At 37.4% G+C, this 26,893-nt stretch overlaps 1 protein-coding gene across 7 annotated transcripts in view; it reads left to right on the top strand.

Annotated features, from left to right (window-relative positions):
• The window catches only part of NCKAP5 (NCK associated protein 5), a 395,279-nt gene that overhangs the window by 295,435 nt on the left and 72,951 nt on the right, over positions 1-26,893 (top strand). For all 7 annotated transcript variants that reach the window (XR_012836176.1, XM_075757174.1, XM_075757171.1 and 4 more), the window contains 2 exons: positions 1,373-1,411; positions 7,852-7,971. Coding sequence is in view for 6 of the 7 variants with exons in the window: in XM_075757174.1 (XP_075613289.1) it covers positions 1,373-1,411; positions 7,852-7,971 (159 nt within the window). In the remaining variant the exon portion in view is untranslated. The remainder of the gene's footprint in view (positions 1-1,372; positions 1,412-7,851; positions 7,972-26,893) is intronic.

Below are 26,893 nucleotides of genomic sequence, written 5' to 3'. Positions count from 1 at the left end.
ATGTCAGAAAGTAAAGGAATAATGTATTTGATATGGCTTGTTCAATTTTCAGGTAGAGCAAACAGATGTTAAAAGTACATGCCGGAAGGAACACTGTCGGATGTAGATCCTGAAAGCCTATAGGGCAAGGGACATGGTTTTTCAAAGCTGTAACATATTTACTTCTGTTGGTTATTACTGTTCCAATATTAGTCTGTGTCTTCTGTTAAATCATGTATAGAGCTATTTAATGGGACCATTGTTCCAGGGGCTGCCTTAAGTTAGGGATCAGTTTGGAAAAAAAAAATTGATACTAGGCAATTTATGAGAGTATGAATCAAATGTAACTTTTGGATCTAACAAAATTGAATTATTTACAGAAATGAACTAGCTTCAACTCTTTCCTCACAACTCAGTTCACATCAATGGTGTGGCTTCTTTTCTTTAATTTGCCAAGAGTAAGAAGAATCAGTGCAGATTTGGTGATGTCTGCATATGCTGTACTGTAATTTCTGAAAGCCAAAACCAAACCAGAAATCATAACTACTGTCTCTTTTTGCACAGAGTGGGATCTCTAGTTGCTCTGCCTAAATGCAAGAGCAAAAATGTAGGCAAACACGTTGTGCAATAACATACGCATATATAGTTTTAAATTACATTAGAAATGTAACATCCAAGTTAGACGACATCAGCAGAAAATCTTATGTCAGTCCCTCTTTCTGTCCCTCCTTCCCCTTCCCTGCCCCTGTGCCTGGTGGTAAATCTAAATTAGAAAGGATGTATAAAATAAATAACTTCAAAAATTCCCTGTTGAATATATAGTTCTACTAATCAATGGTGTGTGATCTCATTCAAGTCAATTATGCTATGTGGTGTGAATGCCTTCCAACCACATTCTGATGACAGGAGGTACTTTAATTTTCTGTGGCACTTTATGGTTTCTACTTGTCATGATAGATGTACCATTTTGTCAATATTGAATCAAGAAACAATTAAACTTCATGAAAACATTCAGGACTCCATCCTCGGCTGGTAAAAATCAGCTCTAATGAATGCAGTCAATCCATGCTGATGCACACCAGCTGCATATAGAACTGTGAAATTTTAATCTAGTCCAAAGAAGAGATGACAGAAGTTAACCAAATGTCCATCATGTCATACTGCAATTAATACAATACACATTTGTTTATAATGAGGACTAGCGCAGAAGTAGTTAACGTGTATTTCATGTATTCTTCCTCATCTTATCTGATGAAAATACTAGTAAATAATGAAATACTAGAATTGGCAGTGGTTGTAGATGGAAAGTGGAGTGTGAAGCCACAAAAGAAGGTACTGTTGTGCATAAACACACATGATAACATACTGAAATTGTTTTATTTATTTATTTCAGGTAGCTAATCAAGTTGTTCAGGCTCTACTTACTCAAAAGGTAAGTTGTGATTTGGGTATTGCGGTATAACTTAAAGCTTACAGATGTTCATTGTTCATTTGAGAGAGCGTGTTATCAACATTATTCTCATCCTAAATCCAAAGCACAGCACTATACCAGCTACTAGGAAGAAAATTAACTCTATCCCAGCTGAAACCAGGACAATTACCAAGGCTGCTACATGCCAAGCCCAAAGTCAAGTTTTTGTACTCCAAGTGAACAAAAATCCGTGGGACTGTACATCTTTAAGGCTTGATCATATAGGACCCATATCCAGTTTCTATTGTTTACCTATATTGAGACAACAGCATCTGAAAATCCTTCCTCCAGATGGTGATTTTTTTATTGCCTATCCATAATGACATGTCATTCCCACAGTCCTTTCCTTTGGAATGTAAACAGATAAATTAGAGTGCGTGTCAGTAGGTGGCACAGTCACTCACATTCAGTGGAAGGAAAGACAACTTGATGTGGGCCTGTGCTACCCTGAGTAAAAGAGAAGGCTCCGTGTATAGAATGGGGATTCAGCTACTCTACTTGTGGGCTGAGGACCAACAATAGAGAATGTGTGTTTTGTCTTAAAAAAACCTTTTGATGTCCTCCTACTCCATTCTCCTGGATTAGCCACGGGACTACTGCACAGGCAACATTCTTGCAGGGTGATTGCCAACCTGGCAGAATGAAAAGATTTACTATGGCTTCTATAAAGGTCTGTTATGGAGCAAGTCATGTCTGAGGTTTCTGTTCACACTCCAAATGGTTGGATATGAAGTATGGTTGTTTCAGATAGAACCTAGTAGGAGAAGTAAAATTAATAATTAAATTGCTAAAATGAAGAAGTGATCTGGGGAAAAAAAAAATTAAACAGAGAGAAAAACAAGGTAATACATACAAGCAGAAATAATCAGCTGCCTAGAGATGGTAGGGAATAACTGGTAGGACAATTCTACAAAAGAGTTGAACATGATTCCATGATGTCATTTTGTTGGGGGGTTGGGGGGAAGACAAACAAAATATAAAGATCTATAATAATAAGCTATGAACCCTTCAATATTCAAGAAATGATCCTTTGTGAAATCTGGACCACTTGATGAATGTGGCGTTATTAAAATGCTTTGGATCATTTAGCTTTAAAAAGACGAGTCTGAAAGAGACATAAATAGTCTTTTAGTGCAGATAGTACAAAGAGGAATATAAACTGTTTTGTCTACACTGTATGACAGGACAAGAAATAATGTTCTTAAAATGCAGCAAGAAAAAACAAGATAATCAAAAACCTCTGTCACGTGCCCAAAAGCTTTCTAGATGCAAATATAGCAAAGTACTGGAAAAGATTTTGAGAACTGGCTCCAAAGCCGCCATTACGGACATCATTCAGAATGTCCTTTGCAAAGGGGGTGAGCAGGGACCCAGGGTGACAGCAGCGCAGGCAGGATGCTGAGCACCAAGTGTCAGGGTCAGGCAGTGACCAGAGTCAGCCTCAGTCCTGTGTTCGCTGGGCAAGTCCATGGGGAGGAGGCAGGTGTGAGCAAAGCCAAGCCAGGGGGTCAGGACACAGTTCAGGATCAAGGAGGCAGGAGGCTGAGTGCAGGTGTAGCTGCAAGGTGGCTGCTGCGCTGCTCAGATGTGAATAAGATGGGATGACCTTGAACTCTGGCAACTAAACTCCTAAAACTGGGGAGTGTGCCCTGACAGCTGGATAGACAAACATCTGCATCCATAACCATAAGTGCATGGTAAATATAGAATCATAGAATAGTTTAGGTTGGAAAAGACCTTTAAGATCATCGAGTCCAACCGTTAACCTAGCACTGCCAAGTCCGACCACTAAACCATGTCCCTAAGCGCCATATCTACACATCTTTTAAATACCTCCAGGGATGGTGACTCAACCAGTTTCTTGGGCAGCCTGTTCCAGTGCTTGATAACCCTTTTGGTGAAGAGATTTTTCCTAATACCCAATCTAAACCTCCTCTGGTGCAACTTGAGGCCATTTCCTCTTGTTCTATTGCTTATTACTTGTGAGAAGAGACCAACACCCATCAAATAGGTGCAGAAGGTTGGATCTGGCCATCTGCACAGCAGGGAGAAGGCTAGATACCCTTCTCACCTCCTTTCTGGGCAGATTTTTTGTGAATCGATTTTATGACATTCTGGATAGATCTAAACATTTGCAGGGAGATGTTTTGACCCCATTAAGTCTGCTCTTGGGTATCTTGCCCTGAAGACAGAGATGTCCAGGTGACCTGTAGGTGAGTGATGCAAGACTCTGGAGGGTGCAGTTGCCCGTTATATAGATAACACATTCCTGTGGCCCAAGCTAGCATTGGGAATCTGGAAGTAATAACGTTCCCTAAATCTCTTCACCCGACAGCTGTGGCCACAAAACAGCCACACAGCTATTACCACAGGTTAGAGTTGAAAGTATCATTGTTCAATCCCGTGGTTTCTTGATGCACAACAAAGCCTTTTACTCTAGAAGAGCAATTGGAAGTACTGTAGCTTGGAGGTGATTTGTGCAAACCACAACATATGGGGAAGCTTGCAGTCTTGCTATCTGTGCTGTATTACTCTTCCTGTATTCTGTATACACATATGCTGTATGGTCTCTGTATCATCAGAGGACAGCAGTCTGCAGAGCTATTGCTGTAACATCTTTTAGAAACATAACTTAAGCTATTTAAAAAAAAAACCCACAAAACAACACATCTGTGTTTCAATACAGCTTGAGTGGAAATTGAGGCATTTGCTCATATTAATACACAAAAAAACCTCCTCCACATTTTGTAATATAAAACTACATGTGATTAAATATTTACCAGAGGGTTAATCTCAATATATTAGTCTTTAGTTTGGGAATATTATGGTTGTTTCTGAAATGAAGAGCGGAGCTTCCTGAGTCCCTTTGCAAAAGCGTCAGACATTTTGATGACTACATACTTTCTCAGTAATGAATCCTCCCAAACCCATAGGAACCAAGGAGTTCACATGGATACAATAAAAACAGATTTGAATACATTTAATAAAGTGATTTACTTAGTATTGATGGGATTTAACAGCTGCTTGCCTATTACTGAGTAATAACAGCTAATTTAATATCCATAGAAAGAGGAAAGAGGGTACTCTTCTAAATGCTAATGATTATTAACTGTTACAGTGCTCCTGACTCCATTCATACAAGTCCTTTTGTAAGAAAAGACAGGAACACAATAGCATACAATAAAGAGGAAATTGGACTCCTCACACCAGTCCCAAATAGGTAGATATCGGAATCCAAATAGTAACTAGTAAACAGATAAATCTACTGTCGTGCAGCTAAGCAGTGAGACAGGGCCAGTCATGCCACAGTGAGATAACACACCTCTGGGGCATCGTGAGACATGGAGAAAAGCTGAGAGCTTTCAGAAAATGGAGAAGAGTGATTTTGTACAGTAACGCACACTGCGTAGGCTTTGCTGTGAATTTGAAATTGTCCCTCAAGGACTAATTTTTGTTTAAATTAAGTACATGCTGTAATGTAACGAATAAAGCACTGTGTACTCGCCAGTATGTGGAAAGACTGTGATTCCACCGAGAGGTTCTGGTAACACAAATTGAGTGAGCAAAGCTTGAGTGATTTATCAATGTCACTGAAACCTTGAAATGGAATTACAGTCTTAAATGTGCACTTTTGAAGTATATAATGTGTTACAATACATATAGAATTTCTCTAATATGAGAGGGGGTTTTTTTACTGCGAGTATGGAAAAACTATATTAAATTGAGATTCGTGCTGAATTAGCCACACAGCAAAATTTCACAATTCTATGAAGCAAAATTATATGGATTTTCTACTAATGGAAAATTTCACCTCTGGGAAATTTAAGAAGTCAGAAAAACAACAAAATTATTTCAGACAAGCCTGTATGCTCTTATACTTGCTGGAAGCATCCATTCTTTCTCCTTCCACCCAAAGACTTCTCATATCACATGAGGTGATAGTAGTGCTAGGAACTGGATGGGTTTTTGTCTTTGTAAGACCTGAATCAGCACTTTGAAATTTGAGTTACACCACTTAATGAAATTGTTCTGTGATCTGTGTATCTGCTCTTTGCGTATTACCCTCCTCCACAGGAGTGTGTTCAGGAGAATACTTTTTTACTCTGGGTTCTGTATGAAAGTTATTTCTTCCTCATTTTCATCAATGAAATAAAAAAGAAGTGAATAAAGTGTTAAAACAGAAGAAACATCTTCAGAAGAAGAGCAGTGTATTTCTGGAACCTCTAATGAGGACATTGAACCCCATTTTGGAGAAGAGTGAGTCTCGTGCTGAAGAGGAAAAGTAAGAATAGAGAGATGCTTGGTTATTACTATAGTGAGACCATAGGAATACCTTAGATATTTGGAAGATTACTATCTTAATAGCTGGTCATTTTGCCCACAGGAGAGGCATTACATGCTTCAGACGTTTGGTAGTTGTATTAATTGGTAACGTTAGGACTTCAGCTTTCTAAACTCAGACTTTATTTTACCAGACTACTACTTTAATGTGTCTCATTTGTCCTCTGGACTATGTGTGGCATTACCATTGGCACAGTTTATAGCATCTGGGCAGGTAATCTACTGTCTTATATTTCACTTTTTACAGAAAGTCTAAAGTTTGAAACATAAATCTTACGGTTTTAAAACTATAACATAGGAAGGTTTTGAGCAGAGGCATTGCTAAGATTTAAATTTTTTCTACATTGTCAGTTTCTGTGAATCATTTTTCCCTTTCAGTGCACTTAGCAGTGTTGAAATGTTAAACACTGTTGTAACAGCTAAGGCTCCTTTTTAAATTCTCTGATTATTTGTGAAAGGCAGATAATGATGGGTCTTGATGCTTGCAGTTTCCCAATAGAGAGTGCTTTGGGTAAGACCAGAGTTAAGAGGTGTCACTGACAGAAATCAAAGCTTTAAGGCTTTACAAAACATCAAACTCAAGATTTTTTGGGTGTCATGTTGGAAGACTGTAGCAATTTTACTTGAATGGCCACTTGACAGCCACCTAAAACAAATATTAAGAAACTATCAAGAGAAAAGAACTGCATTCATCCAGTAGTATCATAAAATCTGATACATACTATATGCATAAAAAGATGTTTACAATTTTCTGAAAGTCTTGAGCTTATTTTATTGTGTGTTCACCTCTTATAACCTCAGTGCTGGTTACAGTGGAGATTGGAGCAACTGCAGGCAAGAATTTATGCTACATCTGACTACAATTTTCTCTGCAGAGTTGTTCTCTCATAAGGCTAGGTCATCACGTTGATAATGGTATTGACAGGACAGCATATGGGGATCCAGAGGCCCATATCTCCACCTTCATATGGTGGAAAGTAGTATCAGCTAGGCAATACCACAGGGCAGCAACTGTCCTAAATTTAAAGGAATATGGGAAAGTGTTTTGGAGGTTTAAATTTTTTTTTAAATAAAAATATGGCTGCAGCTTATTATTTTTATATGTAATCTTTATTAGGAGACAGCTCTTCCTGATTTATGAAGCTCTCACACCTCAAAATGGAAAACTGCATGAATTATGCTGAAAGGCTTAGTGTCAGATTCTGCTCTCTCTCCAAAATCCTTTCTGATCAAATCCTGTATTCCTTCAAGTGGCCTTGAAGGTAGGTAGGTAGGTAGGTAGGTAGATAGATAGATAGATAGATATTTGGTGTATCTGAAAGCCATTAATAGCTTGTTCATGATGAACCTGATTCAGCCTTGGCTAAAAGACCCGCATCTTTCAATTTCAACAGTAACATCCTGTGCTTTAAGATGCAGAGGTTATAACTCCACCTCTGCTTCTAATGGCCTATTTTAAAGCTTTTTGGTACCTCATGTTGGAAATGTCAGGCAGGATCATATTACCACGTGTGGCTGGTACACCAACATCTCACTGTGGCCTAGCCAGCTCCGCAATAGCAACTTAAGTGGAGAAGATACAGACCATCCACAATATGCCAGCCAGCAATGCTGACTTGGTTATTCCAGAAAAAGCAAGGAGGGGATCAGACTTCAGAAGAGTACCTTGAAGGCACAGTACCACTTTGAACTCCTTCCTGGTTTGGCATAGCTTATGCTTTTTTCTTAGCTTATGCTTATTACAATATTCATATCTTAATTGGTGCTTTCTGCTTTGTGTTGGCTGCAAAACAAAACACGCTGCTAGCAAAGTCACTTTTTATACTAACAGACAACTCCAAAAGGATGTGTCAGGTAACTACTGTTTCTCATTACAAGATTTTTTTCATGTTATCCTGTGATGGTCAAACAACCAGAGGAAATGAAGTATCACATTTTTCTGATTTGTGCTATTTTAAAAGTTGTATATGTATTTCTTCTTAGTGTCTGACATTACTTAAAGCTTTTTAAGTGCTTCTGTTACCTGCTTTCTAATCTTTCTATTTTCCCTTGTGCTGCAGGATCTGAGGGAGGAATGTATAAAGCTAAAAACAAGAGTTTTTGATTTGGAACAACAGAATCGAACATTAAGTGTGCTTTTCCAGCAGAAAGTCAAACCAGCTTCTGATCTCCTTCTTCAGGTAGGAATGAAGAAAGCAAGCTATGAGCTTTATATTTCTCACAATTATTTTTTTTTCTTTTTAAGGTTATGTCAATAAGCAGGAAATGACAGTTGATAGATTTAATATATTAGAAGAATATCTGTTATCTGTAATCTGATACCATTGAAACTGAAAGTGTACACCAGTGAGCTATGACTACATACTATGTGCAAATGTGGAGAAAGGAGCACACCTGCAGAGTAACTTATTTTTTAGGTGCTTTTTCACTATGATAAATGGAATGATATGGGTTCATTATCCCTCTGCAGGGGAGAAGCTCAGATTCCTTAACATTCTGCTTGATGGTGAACAGTGTAATTTCCTGTGAGAAGACAGCCCATTTGTTTAACTTTTGCCATATGTGTTACAAGGACTTAAGTACATCTTCACAGGCTTAGAGTGAATTTTTTTTCCCAATATTTTATGGGAGGATATAGCTGAGAAACCAATTGACCCGTCTTCCATTCCTTTGCTGTTCTGGAATAATAAGAGATGTTTCAGTATCCCTTTTCATTTGGCAAAGTGCATTATTGTGAATGAATCCATCACTTTGTCATCCTTTTGAAGAAGTAGAATTGCTTTGCAGAAGTTCCAACAAATCTGACCATGACCTAGGAGAACAGTAAATTTGGACTAATTAAAACTTTGCATATTTCTAACAAGAGGGCAAATTTTGGTTTTAGCAGTGTGTTATTTCTTATTAGAGAGAAATTCATTCATTTTGGAGGAGGAATTTGGTTCATGTCAGCTAGGTAGATTATACTAAATGTGTATCTTATTTAAATCCTCTGATGCTGTGCATCTGTATCTCAAAGTAAAATTTGGCCCTTGCACTGTTGTTCGACAGCTGAGGGCTGCTAACTCTCATCAGCTTGGGCTGTTTATTGAGGAAACATGGTCTGCTCACCAACTGGTGCTTAAAGTCAAGGGAATCCCCATGGAGAGGACAAATAGCTATACTGACTTACTGTGAAACTCTACAGCACAGGCAGCATGGTACCAGGTCACCATCATAGGGATCTGGGTTCTTGCGTTATCCTCAGGTTCTTGTTCTCTCTCTTGATTTTGTGTTGATTTAGGTATTGCTAGGGCAGGACCTTCTCTTCTGATTTCTTCTCCCTTGCCCCCTTCTTGCTTTCCTGTTTGTTCATCCTTCATAGACTCCTGGGTAGGACTGATTTATCTTTATCCATTCAGAGTTTCTGACACATCTACCACAGCACAGACCTTTATTGTTGACATCTTCTGGTTTTGACAGTCACATCACCTGCTCCTTCTTCCTGTTTCTTTCTTTCTTTCTTTCTTTCTTTCTTTCTTTCTTTCTTTCTTTCTTTCTTTCTTTCTTTCTTTCTTTCTTTCTTTCTTTTCTTTCTTTTCTTTCTTTCTTTTCTTTCTTTTCTTTCTTTTCTTTCTTTTCTTTCTTTTCTTTCTTTTCTTTCGTTTTCCAAAGTGTCTGACTCTAGTCTATGTTAGTATTGGGGTAGATTCCGCAGAAATGATATATTGCATTCTTTATTACAGCTATGGCTCTTCTTCCCAATTCCTTGTGTGGCAACAATAAAGCCAGGTTATTCTGGGAATGTTATAGAAGTGTTAGATAGCATCTGAAAAGTGGGATCAATGCTTTGACTCGAGTTTCTTGAAACTGGATTGTGTCACTGCAGTGAAAGAAGCTGAAAGAGATGAACCTGCATCAAGTGAAAGAACCAAATGATCTAGCAGGTTTTCCTGAGGGATTCAAAGTAGTTTACATCATTGTCCCTGCACAGTTTGGCAGGAACTAATGTGTATAGATTTTTTTACCCCCTTTTCACTTGCTTTGTCTTTATTGGCTGAAGAAAAAAGAAAATTGAGATCATTCACAAAGTCCAGGTCTCCCAGACAGCAGAAAAATTTGCTGTTATGTCCCTGTGCTTGCTATCAACAAATTTTTAACCCCCTTGGGGGGGAAAAAGCGGAGAACAAGAAAATGAAGAGCTTCTGTTAAAACACTTCATATGTCATTTTTACAAAAAAAGTAAATTTGTGAGTTTCCAGAATCTTATTTATCCTCTAACTTTACTCCAGAGTTAAATAAATGGAGTGTAGTCTGTGATCTTGCAGTCTGAGATGTAAAATCTGAAGAAGGGTGTTTCCTTAGGACTGAAATTAAGCAAATATTGTTGTGTGCCTGCATAGAATTGAAGCACAGTTTGGATTATGTCTTCTTGGAAATGCATACATCCCAGATTTAGAGCAGTAGCTAAATATTTGTTTAAATCTGTCACTCTACAGAAGAGTACTAAATAAGTGGTTAAGGACATTCCTGTTAAATCAAAGTGAATGGGCAAATACTGCTAACGGAGAGGGGGTGTGTGGTGTAATTTCACCTTTCCTGTACTGTCTGATACAGTACAGTTCAATTTTATTTACATGCTGATCTCATCCTAGGAGTATTAACGCTTAGTACAGTTAAAAATCTTGAAGAATGCTGCAGAAGAGGGAGTAAGCTAAAAATAAATAATAGTATATATTTTTTCTGCATATGAACTCTGCAATTTGATTGTATAGTACCATCAAATTATTCTGTAGTTGACATTAGAAGACTCTTGTATTAAAAATCAGGTTTATTTTTAAACCATAAACATTCTTGACATCTTAGATTTTAAGAGAAACATTGATTTCTTAAAAAAAAAAAATCACCATTGCCCAGTTTTTTTGTATATTTGATTTTAAGCAAATAATACATGATTCGAATGTCTTCTTAAAAATCAGTTCATCCACATTTTTTTCAGTGAAAGGATTGGTACCAGTGTTCTGAATTTGATTGCAGAATAATGGCTCATATACTGTACCAATTGCACTGTTGTTTTTCCTCGTGCTTCTCACACAGATCAAAAGAAAAACTGATGGCTACCAATTTAAAAAAAAAAATTCATCACTGCTTCAGGAATCCTTCACTGTAAAACTATTGCTAAAAGTATTACACTTTCATGCATTTACAAGAACTGCAAGTACTCATGAAATTGAAGAGCCTAATAGTGTTTTAAAAGAAATATGCATGTTTTCTTGAAGTATGTGATTATGTATTTTGCCATGTAAGTTCTTTGCTGCTAGAAATTTTGGTGTGCTTACTGCTTGTAGAGGGAGTCCCACAGAGGATATGCCACTCCTGTCATGAAAAGATTAAATAATGCTGATGCAAAATGTAAGGAGGAAAAAGAGATATATAACTCAAGCTTTTTCTTTTTTTTTGTCACCTCTTTCGTATTGTAGATGATTTTAAGAGCTATCCTATCTCTCTGCGGATATTCTTTCTAGCTGAAGGGTGTGTTTTACAGAGCTGGTTTTAAGGTAGATAAATAAAGAGGAGTCTGAACGCTTATTTTTTAAAGATTTTATTTTATTCAGCCAATCTCTCTTCTTAAAATGAAGAAGCCTTGGAAAAGTGTTTCTGTCTCAGTACCATCTGAAGAAGAGCAATAGTTTTAGTTAAAACTAGCTCAAGAGTAGCTTCTGCCCAAGTTGCCTTCATTTTCCTCAATGTGGTTTCTGAAAAGAGATGAATTCTGCCTGTCATAGCAAAAGGGGTTTGGGAAAAGAAACCCAGGAACTCCATTTTAGTGAGCCACACTGTATTTCATCTGGCAGTGGAAGAAATAGTGGGAATAATAGACTTAAGATTTAAAACGGGGTAGAGAGAAACTGATTGGAAGTGAAGAGGGAAATTTGTGGAGGTGATATACAGCAGGTTGCTGAAGGGATAAGATAAATCCAAAGAGAGGATACAAGACTAGGAGTAAGAAGCCTTAGATGAAACTTAACACTTCGGCTTTGCCCATGGCCATGTATAGCATCTATGAAATATTTTTAAATGTAAATGTCAATATCACTATATTTCTCTTTGCCTTGCTTTTGCTAAGTGATGCATTGCTTCCTTCAAAGAAACTTTAAACTACTAAAATCACCAAATTACAGAGTTGTTCCACTTCTTAGCTATGTTGTTTCACAGACTTATTTTATCAGGTATAGGCTGCTCAGTCTTAAGACACAGATTTTTTCCTTCTAGTTAGCCCTCTTTTTCTACTCCTACCTGAAAATGTAACTAATGACATTGAACCTGATTCTGATATTACATATCCTCCTTTTACAACAATGATGACTTGTATAAAGTTGCTGAAAATAAGAGAGGTCAGGGTTTGCCCTCTGATAGGTATCGCAGTAACTTGTTTGTATTACATATCTCTGTTTACATATATTCAACATTTTTTTTGGCTGAATTCTTCCCATGGATGAAGACTTGCTTTCATTTTTCACCCAGGAGTTTGTTGTCACAGTTTTTTATAAATGTCATGGTTTAACCTGGCGGGCAGCTAAAACAACCACACAGCTCACTCCCCTCCCCCAGTGGGATGAGGGAGACAATCAAAAAGAAAAAAAAGTAAAACTCATGAGTTGAGATAAAGACAGTTTAATAGGACAGAGAAGGAAGACGACAACAACAACAATAATAATAATAATAGAATATACAGAACTAGTGATGCACAGCAGACCTACTCTCCAATTGAAGCCGATAGTTCTCAAGCCGAACTGCCTCCCAGCCCACCCCCCCCAGTTCTGTATGGAGCATGATGTCATAAGGTACAGAATATCCCTTTGGCCAGTTTGGGTCAGCTGTCCTGGCCGTGTCCCCTCCCAGCTTCTTGGGCACCCCCTGCCTTCTCATTTGCAGGCCAGTATGAAAAGCTGAAAAATCCTTGACTGCTTGGCAACAACTAAAAACATTAGGCTGTCATCAACATTATTCTCATACTAAATCCAAAACACAGCACTATACCAGCTACTAGAAAGAAAATTATCTCAGCTGAAACCCAGACAATAAAGTGTGCAGGGAACCTTCAGTGAAATGTGTTAAAAAGTGGCAAGCAATACTTATTGAGTTGATTTATTTGATTAAATTAGTAATAAAATTTTCATAGTTGGGAAAATATAAAATAATATTTCTAATCATATGTGCTGATTTTGGCTGGGATAGAGTTAATTTTCTTCATAGTTGCTAGTATGGGGCTGTATTTTGGATTTGTGCTGAAAACAGTGTTTATAACACAGAGATGTTTTTGTTATTGCTGAGCCATGCTTGCACAGAGTCAAGGCCGTTTCTGCTTCTCACACCACCCAACCCCACCAGCAAGTAGGCTGGGGGTGCACAAGAAGTTCGGAGGGGGGACAGCCAGGATAGCTGACCCCAAGTGACCAAAGAGATATTCCATACCATATGGCATCATGCTCAGTATGTAAAGCTGAGGGAAGAAGAAGGAAGGAGGGGACGTTTGGAGCAATAGTGTTTGTCTTCCTAAGTAACCATTATGCTGATGGAGCCCTGCTTAGCTGGGGATGGCTGAACACCTGCCTGCTGGTGGGAAGTGGTGAATGAATTCCTTGTTTTGCTTTGCTTGTGTGTGCGGCCTTTGCTTTACCTATTAAACTGTCTTTATCTCAACCCACAAGTTTTCTCACTTCTACTCTTCTGATTCTGTCCCCCATCCCACCAGGGGGGGAAGTGAGCGAGTGGTTGTGTGGTGCTTAGTTGCTGGCTGGGGTTAGACCATGACATCATTAAAGTGAAAGATGGTAGATTTAGATTAGGAAGAAATTCTTCTCTATGAGGGTGGTGAGGCATTGGCACAGGTTGCCCAGGGAAGTTGTGGATGTCCCTTCCCTGAAAGTGTTCAAGACCAGGTTGGATGGGGCTTTGAGTAACCTGGTCTGGTGGAGGGTGTCCCTGCCTATGGCAGGGGAGTTGGAACTAGATGATCTTTAAGGTCCCTTCCAACCCAGGCCATCCTATGATTCTATGATTCTATAATCATAAGATTTACAGTATCTCTGATCCTATATTTTCATTGCCATTTTATTTCCATTATAAAAATTCTGCTTTATCAGGGAGCACTCTTGAAGCATCTATTTTCTCCTTGTGTTTCTTCTCCAGCTAGATGACTTTCATTTATTGCTCATGGACCATCCACATATTGTTTAATTTTATGTCTAAAATTTTGTCTAGAATACTACAACACAGTCCACTGAATTCTCAGAAAGTCAATTTAAATAATAACCACTCTGTTATAACTGCATTGATATTAGCTCTGTTAATAACCTGACAACTATGCCCTGACATATGAGATAGAGTATAGCTGTGCATACTTGGATGGAAACAGTTGTACAGCTTAGCAGGAACGGGTAAATTGCACCAATGACATTATTATATATGGGAAGAAACAGAGGACAATTAATTGCCCTAACACCTGACAAAAGGAGATGGAATATCTGGCCTCAGAATCTGACCTCAGGTTCAGACATTGTTAGACATGATGTCGTCTGAATGCAGAAGGTTAAAAGTGAAGTTGCATTGCTTTACAGCAGTCAAATATATGAAATGTTTTAAGTATTTCAGAAAGTAAGTATCTGAGGGTTTGAAATTAAACCTAAAGATCATCATACACCATTAGAAAACAGTTTGTCACCAGTCCAAAGTATATTTAAATAACTGGATCATTATATGCTGAGCAGCGGCATAATTCCCAGCTGACAGATGCCAGCTACTGGTCCTGCCTTGTGCCTCTGGGCTCTTCAGAGAGTGGGCAGCCTTGAGACCAAGATCAGCAAATTGTATTTGAAGTTTTCGAACTCCTGCAGCTGACCTACTTATTTTCTTACTTCACATTTGATCCTTTGTATCCATCAGATTGTCAGGGTACTCTTATCTGCAAATCTTCTGAAAAATTCCAGCTCCAGAACAAACTCTGTCCTTTTCTCTTCAGTAAACATATAAGTATAAATTAGGTGTTGCAGTCTCTGTAGTAATATTTACTTACTTAGGCATCAGGACTGGTGGCTTGAAGGAGAAATTAATTTCAGATCTGCTACTGGTTTCAGAAGTAATGGAAAACTGCTTAAAAAGTTATGACAATCTCAAGGGCTGTATCAACAAACAAAAAGGTAGTCACCTAAATTTAAATGTTTGAGATATATTATGTTTAAACTAGTACATTAAACTTAGTCCAAGAATTACGTTGCCAGTAGATCACCTACTAAGAAGTGAGGTAGTGGTTTTTACACCATTTGCAGTTCTGAAAACATTTCAGGCCATAGCTGTGCTGGAGTGCTTTCTCCAGATGAAGGCCACCACAGGTGCACAATTACTGTCATGAAGATCCTGTCCCAAGAAAGAGCATCCAGTCTTGTAGCAGTTAGAAATGGTAAGAATGCTTCTGTGTATCAGGAATCAAGATAGTGCTCTAGTAAGGAACACTCAAAGATTTTTGAGACTTTCAAGAACAAATTAAAGGAACATTTCTTCGTGTGAAGATGCTGATATCATTATTTCCAGTCTTGCATTATCTTAGTAAACTGGTGCCTACTTTCTATTTCTATCGTGCTCACTCACCACTAACAGCTGAGAAGACTGAAAAATAAAGCTTCAAATATCTATTTCATCTCAGCTTAAATCATCAACATGTAATAATACATTATAAACCATATTTCTTACTTGCCCTGTTTGCAGCTCCAAGTATATGCGAAAGAAAGATTACAGAAATAAAGTGTTCATGATAGCCTACTGGTTAGATGAATAGATGACCAAAGTCAGTGATGAGAGAAGAAAAGGAAGTAGCCTGAATGAATGGCAGCAGCCTAATACCTGGAAGAATTAGGCTGATATCTGATATCCAGCCAGCTCTGGAAGGTCTGCTCTGAGATAAGCAGATTTTTGGGAGCGCGCTGAGAATCACTTGATGTCATCTGCAGCAGTGGCTCTCTACAGGCAATCTCTAGTTTCAGGGACTTATGCTTGTAAGCAGGTAAATCATGCCGTGATGTGTAGACCTCCAAGAAGCTTTGTGAGATCCCTTCAGCAAAACGGCTGAGGTGGCTGTTCTTGTCCCTCAAGAACACCAGTCTATAACATGGGGGAATCCTGATGTGCTGTTTTCTGACTAGAGAGACTATAAAACTTTCATTCTTAAAATAAAACATTTGCCAAAATGATTTGCTGGATCTAAATCTAATCCAGGCTGATAAAGGAACGTCACAAAATTTTTTGTTACAGATTTTGTGGCATGATATCTGAGAGGAGAGGTAGGGCATTACCTCTCACAACATTTAAAACTAAAGCAAACAAAGCACAGCTAGAAGGTTCAGTGGAGAACAGTGTTTTATTATGAGGGCGCTAGATCAACTGACCTGACAGGTCTGCTCCATCTGTAATTTGTGTTTGGTGGTATCCCTTCTTGTTAGACTGTTGTCCCTTATTTCGCACCTAAATTCTTACCAATTTGCTTTCAAACGAAAAGAAAATATTAACTAAAACTCAATAGGCATGTAGATCTGATGAGAATGATAATGCTTTTAAGAGAAAATTACCCCCAACTGCTATAATTTTCTGTGTCCCAGTACTTTAACTAGCCTTGAGAGGTTCCAAAGAAAAGCACTGAAAGGCTTTCCATATCACAAACATGACATTTTGTGATACAATTTTAAATATATAATTTTCAGATACCAAATCTAAAAATGAGCTTTTTCTATTTTCCTATGATAATAAATTGCTACGGAGATACCAAAAACAGTAAATCAAATGAGCAAATAATCTTCAGGAAAGCCACAAGTGATCTTTGTTGAAATATTTATGAATGATTTTGACTGAGGACAGCAATATTTTTTAAGTTTTGAAGAAATATATAGTCATTGTTCTGAGGAGCACAGACAGTTTTTCAGACTAAGCATGTGTCAAGAAAACTGTGGGGCTGTCCTGGTGTGACAGGCCTTAACAACAAAAGTAAGATTTTACTGCCTAATTTTTAGACAAAGAAAAATACGCAGCTGACACTGGGTGAACCATAGATTTCTCTTTATTTTGTGCATAGATTTTTATTATCAGTGATGATACACATGATGGCAGGAATCCAATAAGGCATTTGAAACCCTAAGCAAGTATGTGGGCAGAGTCTTTAAGTACAAGAATGTTTTTCATGAATTTTCCTACTATTCTGTATGTTCACTATGGGAATAAATTTAAGAAAAAAGGAAGGAGTTCCACAAAATAGAATCGCTATATTCTTTCCAAACTTGCCCTGTGCTTCAAGCTTCTAAGCATCAAAAAGATAAGCTTTTTTTTTTTTATTTCATGCAGTTATATTTAACCTATAACAATGCTTAACCTGTTGGGTGCTGTTTCAGCCTGCTCTGTTTGCTGAATGTATTAGCAAGATGTATTAGCAACTTCTCATGTAAAGCCCTGCGTAAATGGTCAAGTCTAAGTATAGAGACTGGGTAGAGGCAGCCTTTATTCTAGATTGTGAACTTTGTGAAAACTCTATGAGTTACTCATGTGTTTATGTTTTGTGGGACCAACAGATCAATTTTTTTTTCTGATATGTTTCTGGTTTTGAAGTTTACAGTTATTTTTTTTTAATACATTTGGTGTATTCAACTCAAGAGTCATTCATTCAGATTTACTTTCTAAATGGAGAAATCTTTCTCACTAACATTCTGGTAGCAAAAATTAGCATGGATTTGTTCTAATGTTATCACAGTATGGGAAGTGGTAAGTACAAGCCATGTGTTACATATAAAAGTGTAAGTTCATGTCATCAAGTCAACTTTTAAAGCCTCCCCATTTTGGATTTCACAGTGGAATAAAACAGTAGCCACTGCAAGCCCTGCTTAAATACAATATGCACAAACAACAGGTGTGCTAGATAATTGTTTTCTCATCATGGTGCATATTTCACACTCCATAACTCCCAAATGAAATACCAAAAGAATGCATAAAACTAAATGATTCAAATATTTAGAGGACTGCTTCTTGTTGTGGTAAAGTGGGAATCTATTAAAATTCTAAAGCAGTATAGAAATATAACCATTATTATTACAGATGTGTCATTTTCTTCTTATTGCACTAATGGAGCTAAGTATGTAGTTCAGTTTTGTTTTCTTAAGACCTTGAAACTTAAATGAAGGATAACTGCAAAATTGTGTGTATGTGAAACAAAAACAATAGATAAAGCATTAATTTCATCTGTGATATAAAACTTCATTTATATTTTACTTTATAACTTGTTTTGTTACTCTTATTTAAGTGTAGTGACTCTTTGCAGACCTGAAGCAATATAGAATTATGGCTCTTTTACTTAAAAACAGGTGTGCCAATAAGTACTCTACTTGGTAACATTTAAGCTGTTCAGATTATATCAGGTCAGTGTAATTTGCTAGTAATTTTAAATTATACATTCCATCAAATGCATCAAACTAACATTGTTCTAAGTGGTTTATAGCACATAAGATTACTCAATAGGTATTTTCTGTTGCCATCTGTTATTCTCCTGTGATATACTTTGTATGTTTTGTATACTCTTTGGATACTGCTCATAGAAGAAAGGAGTGGTAATTAGAATAAAATGCTATTCATAATGAATCATAAAACACCTACTGAACCAACCCCATCTTTTAGTATTGAATTTTACTAATGCTCTCCTTTGTTTCCCAAATGACCTATCTTCTTTAATGATGGTTTGGATACTGGTAAGATTCAAATCCTCATCCAAAGGCCATGACACTATTGACTAAATCTCTGTTGACTTCGCTGAGAATGTGAAATACTGTATTGCAAGATAAAATCAGCACGTAGGTGCTCAGTGAAACTGAAGAGTCCATTAGTGCCTTAACTCTTAAATTACCATCCTCTTGATAAGGACAAGCTAAAAGGAAAAGGTACCTTTGTCATTAAATCTTTAACAATGTGATATTGACAGATTCGAGTCTTTCTGTATTTTTAGCATTTTTAGATTGCATTCATGCTCATTTCTTCTTCTGGATGTGAGCAAGCTGTGTTTCATTAGTCACTAACCAATGTCTGGGTGCAGGGAGGAGCAGTGATTTGTCTGTGTCCTGTGTGCATTACAAGGGCATCTTCAACATTATGAATTAAACTCCATCTTGCTGCATTAGAAGTATGGAAACCAGACTGCCAAAGTAATGGCATCTTGAATTAATATCAGTGCTTTAAAAATCTTGAATATACACCCACTCTTCAGTTCATCTTTCTGGTATACAGTTTCAGAGATGAACTACTTAATTTTGTGGTGTTTTGATTCTAAATTTTTATATTCAGTCATATTTTAAAAGCAGAAATGCTCCATCTATTAATTTTTTTTAAGTTTCCTATCACTTACTCTTAACTCAGTTTTTTTCTCTAAACAAGCCTTGCATATTTTTCCTGTACAGTAGATACAGGCACAGGACTAGGCACAATTATTATGCATTATAGATACTGCAAGTGTGAACATGAATCAGAGATGAGCACTGTATTTTAGAGGCTCACTTAAATTTATTCCACTAAATGATCCTTAGGAGATCTTGACAATAATTAGAAGTATGGGTACTCACAGCTCTGTTACCAGTCTACACCGGTTCATGAGGGAATAACAAATGGAATTAACCTTTAATTTAGGTCTTTAGGTCCTTCATGCCCATGGGACCAGACTTTCAGGTGTTCAGGCATTGTACTGAGCTCTTCTAAAAGTCTGGCTACTTATTTGGTGCCAAACTGGGAGCTGACCCCTTTTGAAATTCCTTTATAATACCTCCTAAGCCCTGCTTTTATCTACTATGAAAAAACAATCAATTCACAAGGGCACAGATTTCTGATCAAGTGTTGGCACCGCTACTTCTGAGCACTCACAGCTGCTTTTTTGATCCCAGTCACAGGATGGGAGAGGGGACTCTCTTCAATGTCATCGTATGGCATGGCCTGGGACTCCCAAGGCCATTCCAGGTCCGAAATAGAGCTTAGAGGGCACTGTGCCTTCCCTTGTAAGAGCACGGTTTGGCCCAGGAGCAATGACTGACATTTCTAGTTTTTCATTTCCTGGTATTCCTGCTGGCTGCAGCAATAGGAGTGAGGTGCAGATGAACACAGGCAGTGCAGGTCTGTATCCTCATTGTCCAGTATGGTGCGCCCTTCTTGTTGGTACCCGCGCTGCCTCTCCCACCTCACCTGGGTTTCAGCCTTACTAAGATTTCTTGGCTTGCATGGCCAGACTGATTGTGAGACCATTCTGCGGTTTCTCACTGCTCCAGAGTAGGTCAGTGGAATTACAGAGATCTGAAGCCAGGATTTGAGATGCTTATTCAGATCATCAGGTCTACAGAGTTGTACTCGGTCCTGCCCTGTGATTTTTCTATATCAGAATAAATGTTGCAGAACTTCAACTGCCATTTGGAGATCTTGTGGTCAGATTTGAGACTTAAGAATGAAATACCACAACATAGGCATACTGTGACACTCTAGAAGCTTTGTTTCTGAAAAGCAGCAAAAGTTTGGGAAGTCTATGGGACAATTCCTGGACCTGGCAGAAATTCTTTTAATTTTGTTACAAGAAGTGGAGTCAATCATTCTTACCAGCTGGGAATCTGCCCATTTATTCTTTCTAAACCATACCTCAAGTAAGTACTATCAAGTAAGGATAGAATAAAGTACCTTGTATAAAGGTATTCAAGAAAACCTTCCTAAAAAGCATCTCCTTATTTGAAATTATTCTGTCAGAGCCACAAACAATGCAGTAGAATTGGGGAGAAAATATGTATGTAAAAGCCTTAAACTAATGATAAAAGTGTTTCTTGAAACCCCCCTCCTACTTTTAAACTCCTTTCAGTTCATGTGACATTTCAACAATATTACACACACACAAAAAAAAAAAAAAGAGTGGAGGGATGGAGAAACCTTTTAAATGCATAATACTGAGGCAAGGAAAATATGGCTTGTTCAACATTAACCTTGACAAATTCGTGCTCTTGTCATTTAAATGAATGAACCTTTCCGGTGCCTAGCTTGCTGGACCTTGGAAACAGCAGTGAGGAAGGACTGTAAAAATTATGCTCATCTCTCTTAAATTATTTTTCTGAGTAAATGAATGATTTCAATGAAATCCAAATAAGGATGAATCTGCTCACTTGAATCACCTGCTTACAGCCAATGAACTTCCACGTGAAACAGTGCTTACCCTCCTCAGTTGCCATGTATTGATCTAAAACATCTTCCCTGAGCCTTCTCTCTCCTTTTCCTCCTACAGGCAAAAGGTTAGACTTAGATAATAGTATTAATTTTCCAGACATCTGCACATGTTTTAATAGCCTTTAGAAGGTTTGAAATGGTTTCTGTTTGACCACCACAGGGCTAAAATGCCATTAAGACTTAGATTGTAGCAATACATAACAATCATAGCCCTGTAGTTCAACCTGGCAATAAAAAAGCTAATTTATTTTATCGGAGATTTAAATTAATGTGATGAACTCCTCTCTCAACAGGAGCTGTAACACCACTCTTACAAAAATACCATGGCCCTGCATATTTTCAAAACCAGATAAAACACTTGCGAGAAAACTCGTGTATGTATTTGTTCTGTGTGCTTTCTGAGTGCTTGCAGGTGTGTTGGTGTGTTCACTTAATGCTACTTACCATTCCTGAGACCATTTCTTTTTTTCTGTCATATCTTCATTCTTAGCCTTATTTTTTTCTCGCATCTGACTTGTACACTCAGCTGGAAGAAAGTGATTAATATATCCAGGGCAGTCTCCAGTGTTAGCCTTTTTTTTTTTTTACCACCCTGAGAACTGGAATTTTCTTGTGGGCAAAAATTATTACTGGTTAGGTAAATCGAGTTTAAAATAGCTTTTAAAATAGACATATGCAGTTAATAAGGGTATTTTTTAAAATCTGTGAACGAAATATTTAAAGCTCAGTTTTCAATTCGAACTATATGCTAGAGGAAAGCTTCAGCTTATCCCATTATAAAGTGATAAAGCAGCATTTGATGGCAGCAGCTTCTGTGATAAAATGATCATGGCAGCACTGAGAACGAATCTAATAAGGGAATTGATCTGTAGATTCCAATTCTGTAAGAGCCAACATCGATCAACATAAATGTCAATAACAAGATCGTACTGAGGTCTGCCTAATTCCTTTAGATGATTTTGGGGCATAGTCAGAAAGTGAATGTGAAAATGAATTTTAAACTGTAGGAATCACAAAGACAAAGACCAAAATTATGTTGTGCTACCAGGAATATCACTGACTGTCATAGTATCAGCAATTTAGCAGCATGTTGAAATTAGTGAGTAGCATTTAATCAGATAATGATTGATAATGCAATGCTTGTTGTATAAGTGAGACCAAAACATCAGTACTTTTTCTCTGTGTTTTCAGGTTAAAGGATTTCTTAAATACAGTGAAATAATAAAAAACAGCCCACCTTTTTACTGCAGAAGCATAGATAGCATGTGTAGGGCATGCTGTAAAAGATTAATGGTGTAGTTCTTCCTTGTCACAGGAGTTCAGTATAAAGTTGTTTCCCAGACTGATTCTAACCATGCTGAACTGGTAAGAAGAAATGGGTTTGTTTGCGAGCAATGTAACAAGAGAAGGTGTCAGGGTGTGCAGGGTTCTGCCTTTCGCTCTGTGATGTTCCCATGATTCATAGCACCTACATGATGTTGGCATTCACGTAGCAAAGTGGAAGTAACATATTAGTATGAGGTCAATAGAAAGGTATATACAAAAAGCATTTATTGTTTTGTATCAAATTAATAAGAAACAAAATGCAAATATGTACTTAATATGAGGCTCGACTCTTCTACAGTACTATTCTTACAAAACTGCTGTTTTACCATGCTCCAACAAGTCTTCCATGAGCATGCTCATTGAAAACATTTATTTCATTAATTATTTACATTCTGACTAGCTGATTACCAGGTCATTGATGTAAACTGTTGACTTTACAATAATTACAAACCACAGGGAACTTTATACATACATTTTCCTCAGAAATTAAATTAGCTCGTTTTGTCATTACTGTAATATTTACAGACTCCTACCGTAGTGCTATTAAAATGAGAACTAACACTTCGGAGTCTCAGAGCTTGAAAACACTGATAGAGCTATAAAATGAAAACTAGGATCAGAGAGGATTACTTTGTGTCTTTCAGTGTAACTTTTATTTCAAGCAGTTTATAAAAATTAATAAAACTAAGGGATTTGGAACAGGAGTAATTTTAGGCTTACATTAATGTTGTCAATTCTCTGAAGAATACAGAGAGATTATGTTATTTATGTTTATGCATCAAATTTCTGCTTAATACTTCCCAATTTATACCCTAGGATATAAGTTTCCAACCTTCTGAGTTACTTTGGAATCTAATTCACTGGGTTTTGCCATCTCTGGATGGCTCGATAATAACAGAGAGCAGCAAGCCTGGAAAATCTGAAGCAGACACGAGTGAAACCTTTGTTTTATTTTTTGTGCTGGATTTGCCTTGTTAACAGGATTTTCTGATGTAGTTTTAGCACCCTAATCTTCCATACAAATGTTTGTAATATCATACCCTTGTACGTTGTCTTGGATGTTGTCAGTTAAGTCTCAGTAAACTCGCCTGGAGGATTTGCCAGCAAAATTGACAAACCACTATTAATACTGAGTTTGAATTTAAAGTCTAGCACCTTCTGTATCACCAGGCTTCGAGGTTTTTTAGCAAAGTCAGCCTAGTAGGAGGGAAAACCAACAAAAACAAATGGAAAATACCAAATTAGAACTTTCATGGAAGTATTTTTATTAGATTAATGGAAAATTCAAATCCACTGCACTTGAAATTTCTGGAATACCTGGAAACTTCCTTTTTTTGTACTAAGAACTTATTTATCTTACTGAAATGTATTGTACAGTTAATCCTTTAATATCCATTTTATGTATAACTCTCCCTCCTATTACCACTGAGCAATACTGCACATTTGCAATTGTTTCCTATATTTTACACAGCTGTAGGTAAGACCAATAAATAACAGTCTCCAACTGCGTGCTCATACCACTGTAAGAGTTATCCTGGGGTTCACTTACCGTGTACTAACACCCTCCTCCCACCAAAAATAAATCCAACCAGCTATAGTACTAAGTCTCCTGCAATACAGCTATCGAGAACTCTAGCAGCAACATATAGGGCAAACTAATTTTAGCTAACCTGTGAGACAGACCTGAAGAAAGAACAGAATATTAAATATGAAAGACAGCATACGTGTTCCTACTAAATACAATACTCCAGCTCTGAGTTGCTTTGCCTATTCCAGACTGAGCTGCATAACGTTTCATGTTACACGCTTTTGCCAAATATCAAGTATCTTCATTAATGGCTTGGTCTGTTGGAAATGGTGCCTGTAGCAACACAGAAATAGAAAATAGTTTAGTGTGATGCATTAGCTTTATAATCAGAAGTTAGATGTTCTTGCCTGCCCCCAGGTGTATTAATAGCTTCTAGAGGTCTAAGAAGTGATGAGCATATAAGTATTTTGGGCAAGGGAGGAGTATTTTAAACAGTCAAAGGCTGTTAGTTTCTCACTCCAATTTTAGCCCCATTCCTGTACATGGTTAAACATGGCTCAACAGTAGGAGAAAGGCGTTACTTGATAAGTTGACTGCATATCACATGTTCTCCTAGGTGGCTCCTGTGACAAACTCCCGTTATCCATCTTGCAGAGCTTCATTCACTTTCTCTAGGGGATGTTCTGCAGCAAAAGAGCAGGGCCAGAAGAGGACTGTGGTGAACCTCTATTTGCTCCTATGCTTCACTGATACTTTGCCATTTTCTTTTCCCTGGCTGCTTGATGCAAAATTTTGGTACAGATCGATTGATCATGGTTGCTATATGTACAGGTGAAAATATGAATCTAAATATTCATTGTGAAATAATATCATATAGTCAAACCTGTAAACGTGTAACAAATTTTATAAACAAAAGATATAAATCCAGAAAAATTGTTGTCATGTTACTATCAGTGAATGTGAACATGGACTCAGAATGCTCCTCTAATGCTGAGAGCAAGAAAAGTTAGTATCTGAACCTAGTGTTTCTTCCTTTGAAAATGCTGAACTTTTTTTTTTTTTCCCCTAGGAATAACAGTTGTTTTCTTATTTCCTCATCCTTTAAAACTTGTTCTCTTTTTAACACACTTGTGAAAATCTAGAGACATACACCTATATGGATGTTCTTATGTAGCTTATAGATAAGGCCATGTTTTATTCCCAGAACTGGCACAAAAAAAAAAAAAAAAAAAAAACAAAAAAAAACCACATTATTAACCATTTATTTCTAGGCAGAAATACAGAAATATGATTGTGCATAGTGGACCTTATTTCATGTAAAGGCACTGGTGAAAAGTGGTAAAAAGGACAGGAATGCTTCTTAAAGGCACACTGTATTCTGCAGCTGAACCACCGTAATGCTGGACTTCATATAAAATATTTATAAGAAATAGCCACAGTCAGAAGTAACTTCACACTGTTAGGATAAATGATGATTGCAAAGCAAATTATTAGAGAATTACAAGGAAAAAAGCATGGCTATTTCCACTGTGAAATGTCCTTGAATTTACCCTAAAGGATAGAAGGATAAAAAGGAATCTGGGATGGCATATACCATGCACAAGAAATCTACTGGGAAGCTGCCTTTCTTCACAAGCAGCTGGAACGATGAAGGCAAATTCCTTAGCAAGCTGGTTAACTAGTGGAAAGTGCTCAGTATAACAATTGCTATTGCCATTACAAACTGTGAAAATGGAAAGCATAATTGCAAGTACATTTCCTATGTTAGTGATTACTAGAATTGAATAAAATGGAAGCATCTTTTTGCAGCCTTCACTTCTGGTTCATATCTGGCTGTTTTCTGTTGACAACCACTTGTTCTGCTCTCTTTAGAAAGCAGAATTACTATATGTCAAAAGCATATGTGTTACAAACTCTGATTTGTCTAAAAGAAAAATCTGTTTCTACTTTCAGAGGGTTTATTATTTTTTCCTTATACTTAACTTTCTCCTTTATTTCAGACTATTTAGTGTATGAGAAGTTCACGCTTCATTCTTTGAATACTGCATATTCTTAATCTAGGTAACTTCTGATGGAATAGGTGAAGGATGGTTTCTCATCTCCAGCTGAACATCCCCTCTGCAGTGTATCTAGGGACTAAAAGAATAAAGATTTAGTTTCATGGCATATTATATTTCTGCATAAACTAGTAGTACATAAATTGCATACCTAATCATATTTTTTTTCTTTTGTTGGGCTTCTGTCTTCTAATGTGTTGGAAATGTAGTATAGAATACTATTTCTGTAAGACCCTTGAAACTAAAGCTCATCCTAGATGTGATTAATTCATAGCTGCTCTCTGCTTCTGAGGGATGTAGCATTTAAAGACGAACAAGGGAAGAGGAAGAGTGAGACAGGTCAGATGACTGTGAAAAAAAGTCAGCTAGAAAGAGCTCTTGTCTTTCATGAGCCTCTTTCACACCTATAAAGAGATCAGCATATCAGCACTCTTCTTGTGTTATACATATTTTTGCATGTTTTTGGTAGAGTTACTAAGACTTATTAACAGGGGCAGAATCAGAGTGGTGATGTCGCTGCCTGTGGACTGGAGGGGAATCTTCTTTGTGCAGAGGATTATTAAAAATGAGTGGTGTGAAGGCTGCAGAAAAGGTATTCCCTGCCAGTCCAGTGACAATGGCCGAGTTATATAGGAGAGCAGTTCAGAGGATGCCTTTTCAGGTTTGTGATGCCCCAGATAACAGCAAAGACGGGAGGAGGCCATGTGCACCAAACAAACATTTACAGCTCTGGCGCAGAGTGCCAGGATGAAAATGTCTCCTTGGAACCTAGAGAGAGAATTTCTTTCTTGTGAATGATGGACTTTGGCTCATGTGAGAAAAACAAAGCCAATTGATTTAATAGCAATTAACTCATCCAATATTGGAGAACCGTGTACAGTTTGGCATAATTCATTGAAAATTGTTCTGGCAATGCTGCAGGCCATTAGACGTTTCAAAAAGGAG

The sequence above is a fragment of the Balearica regulorum genome, chromosome 6 (assembly GCF_011004875.1).
Source record: "Balearica regulorum gibbericeps isolate bBalReg1 chromosome 6, bBalReg1.pri, whole genome shotgun sequence".
In the NCBI taxonomy this organism is placed as follows: domain Eukaryota; kingdom Metazoa; phylum Chordata; class Aves; order Gruiformes; family Gruidae; genus Balearica; species Balearica regulorum.
Note: the sequence above shows the minus strand (reverse complement) of the source record. Positions and strands in the feature narration are given on the sequence as shown.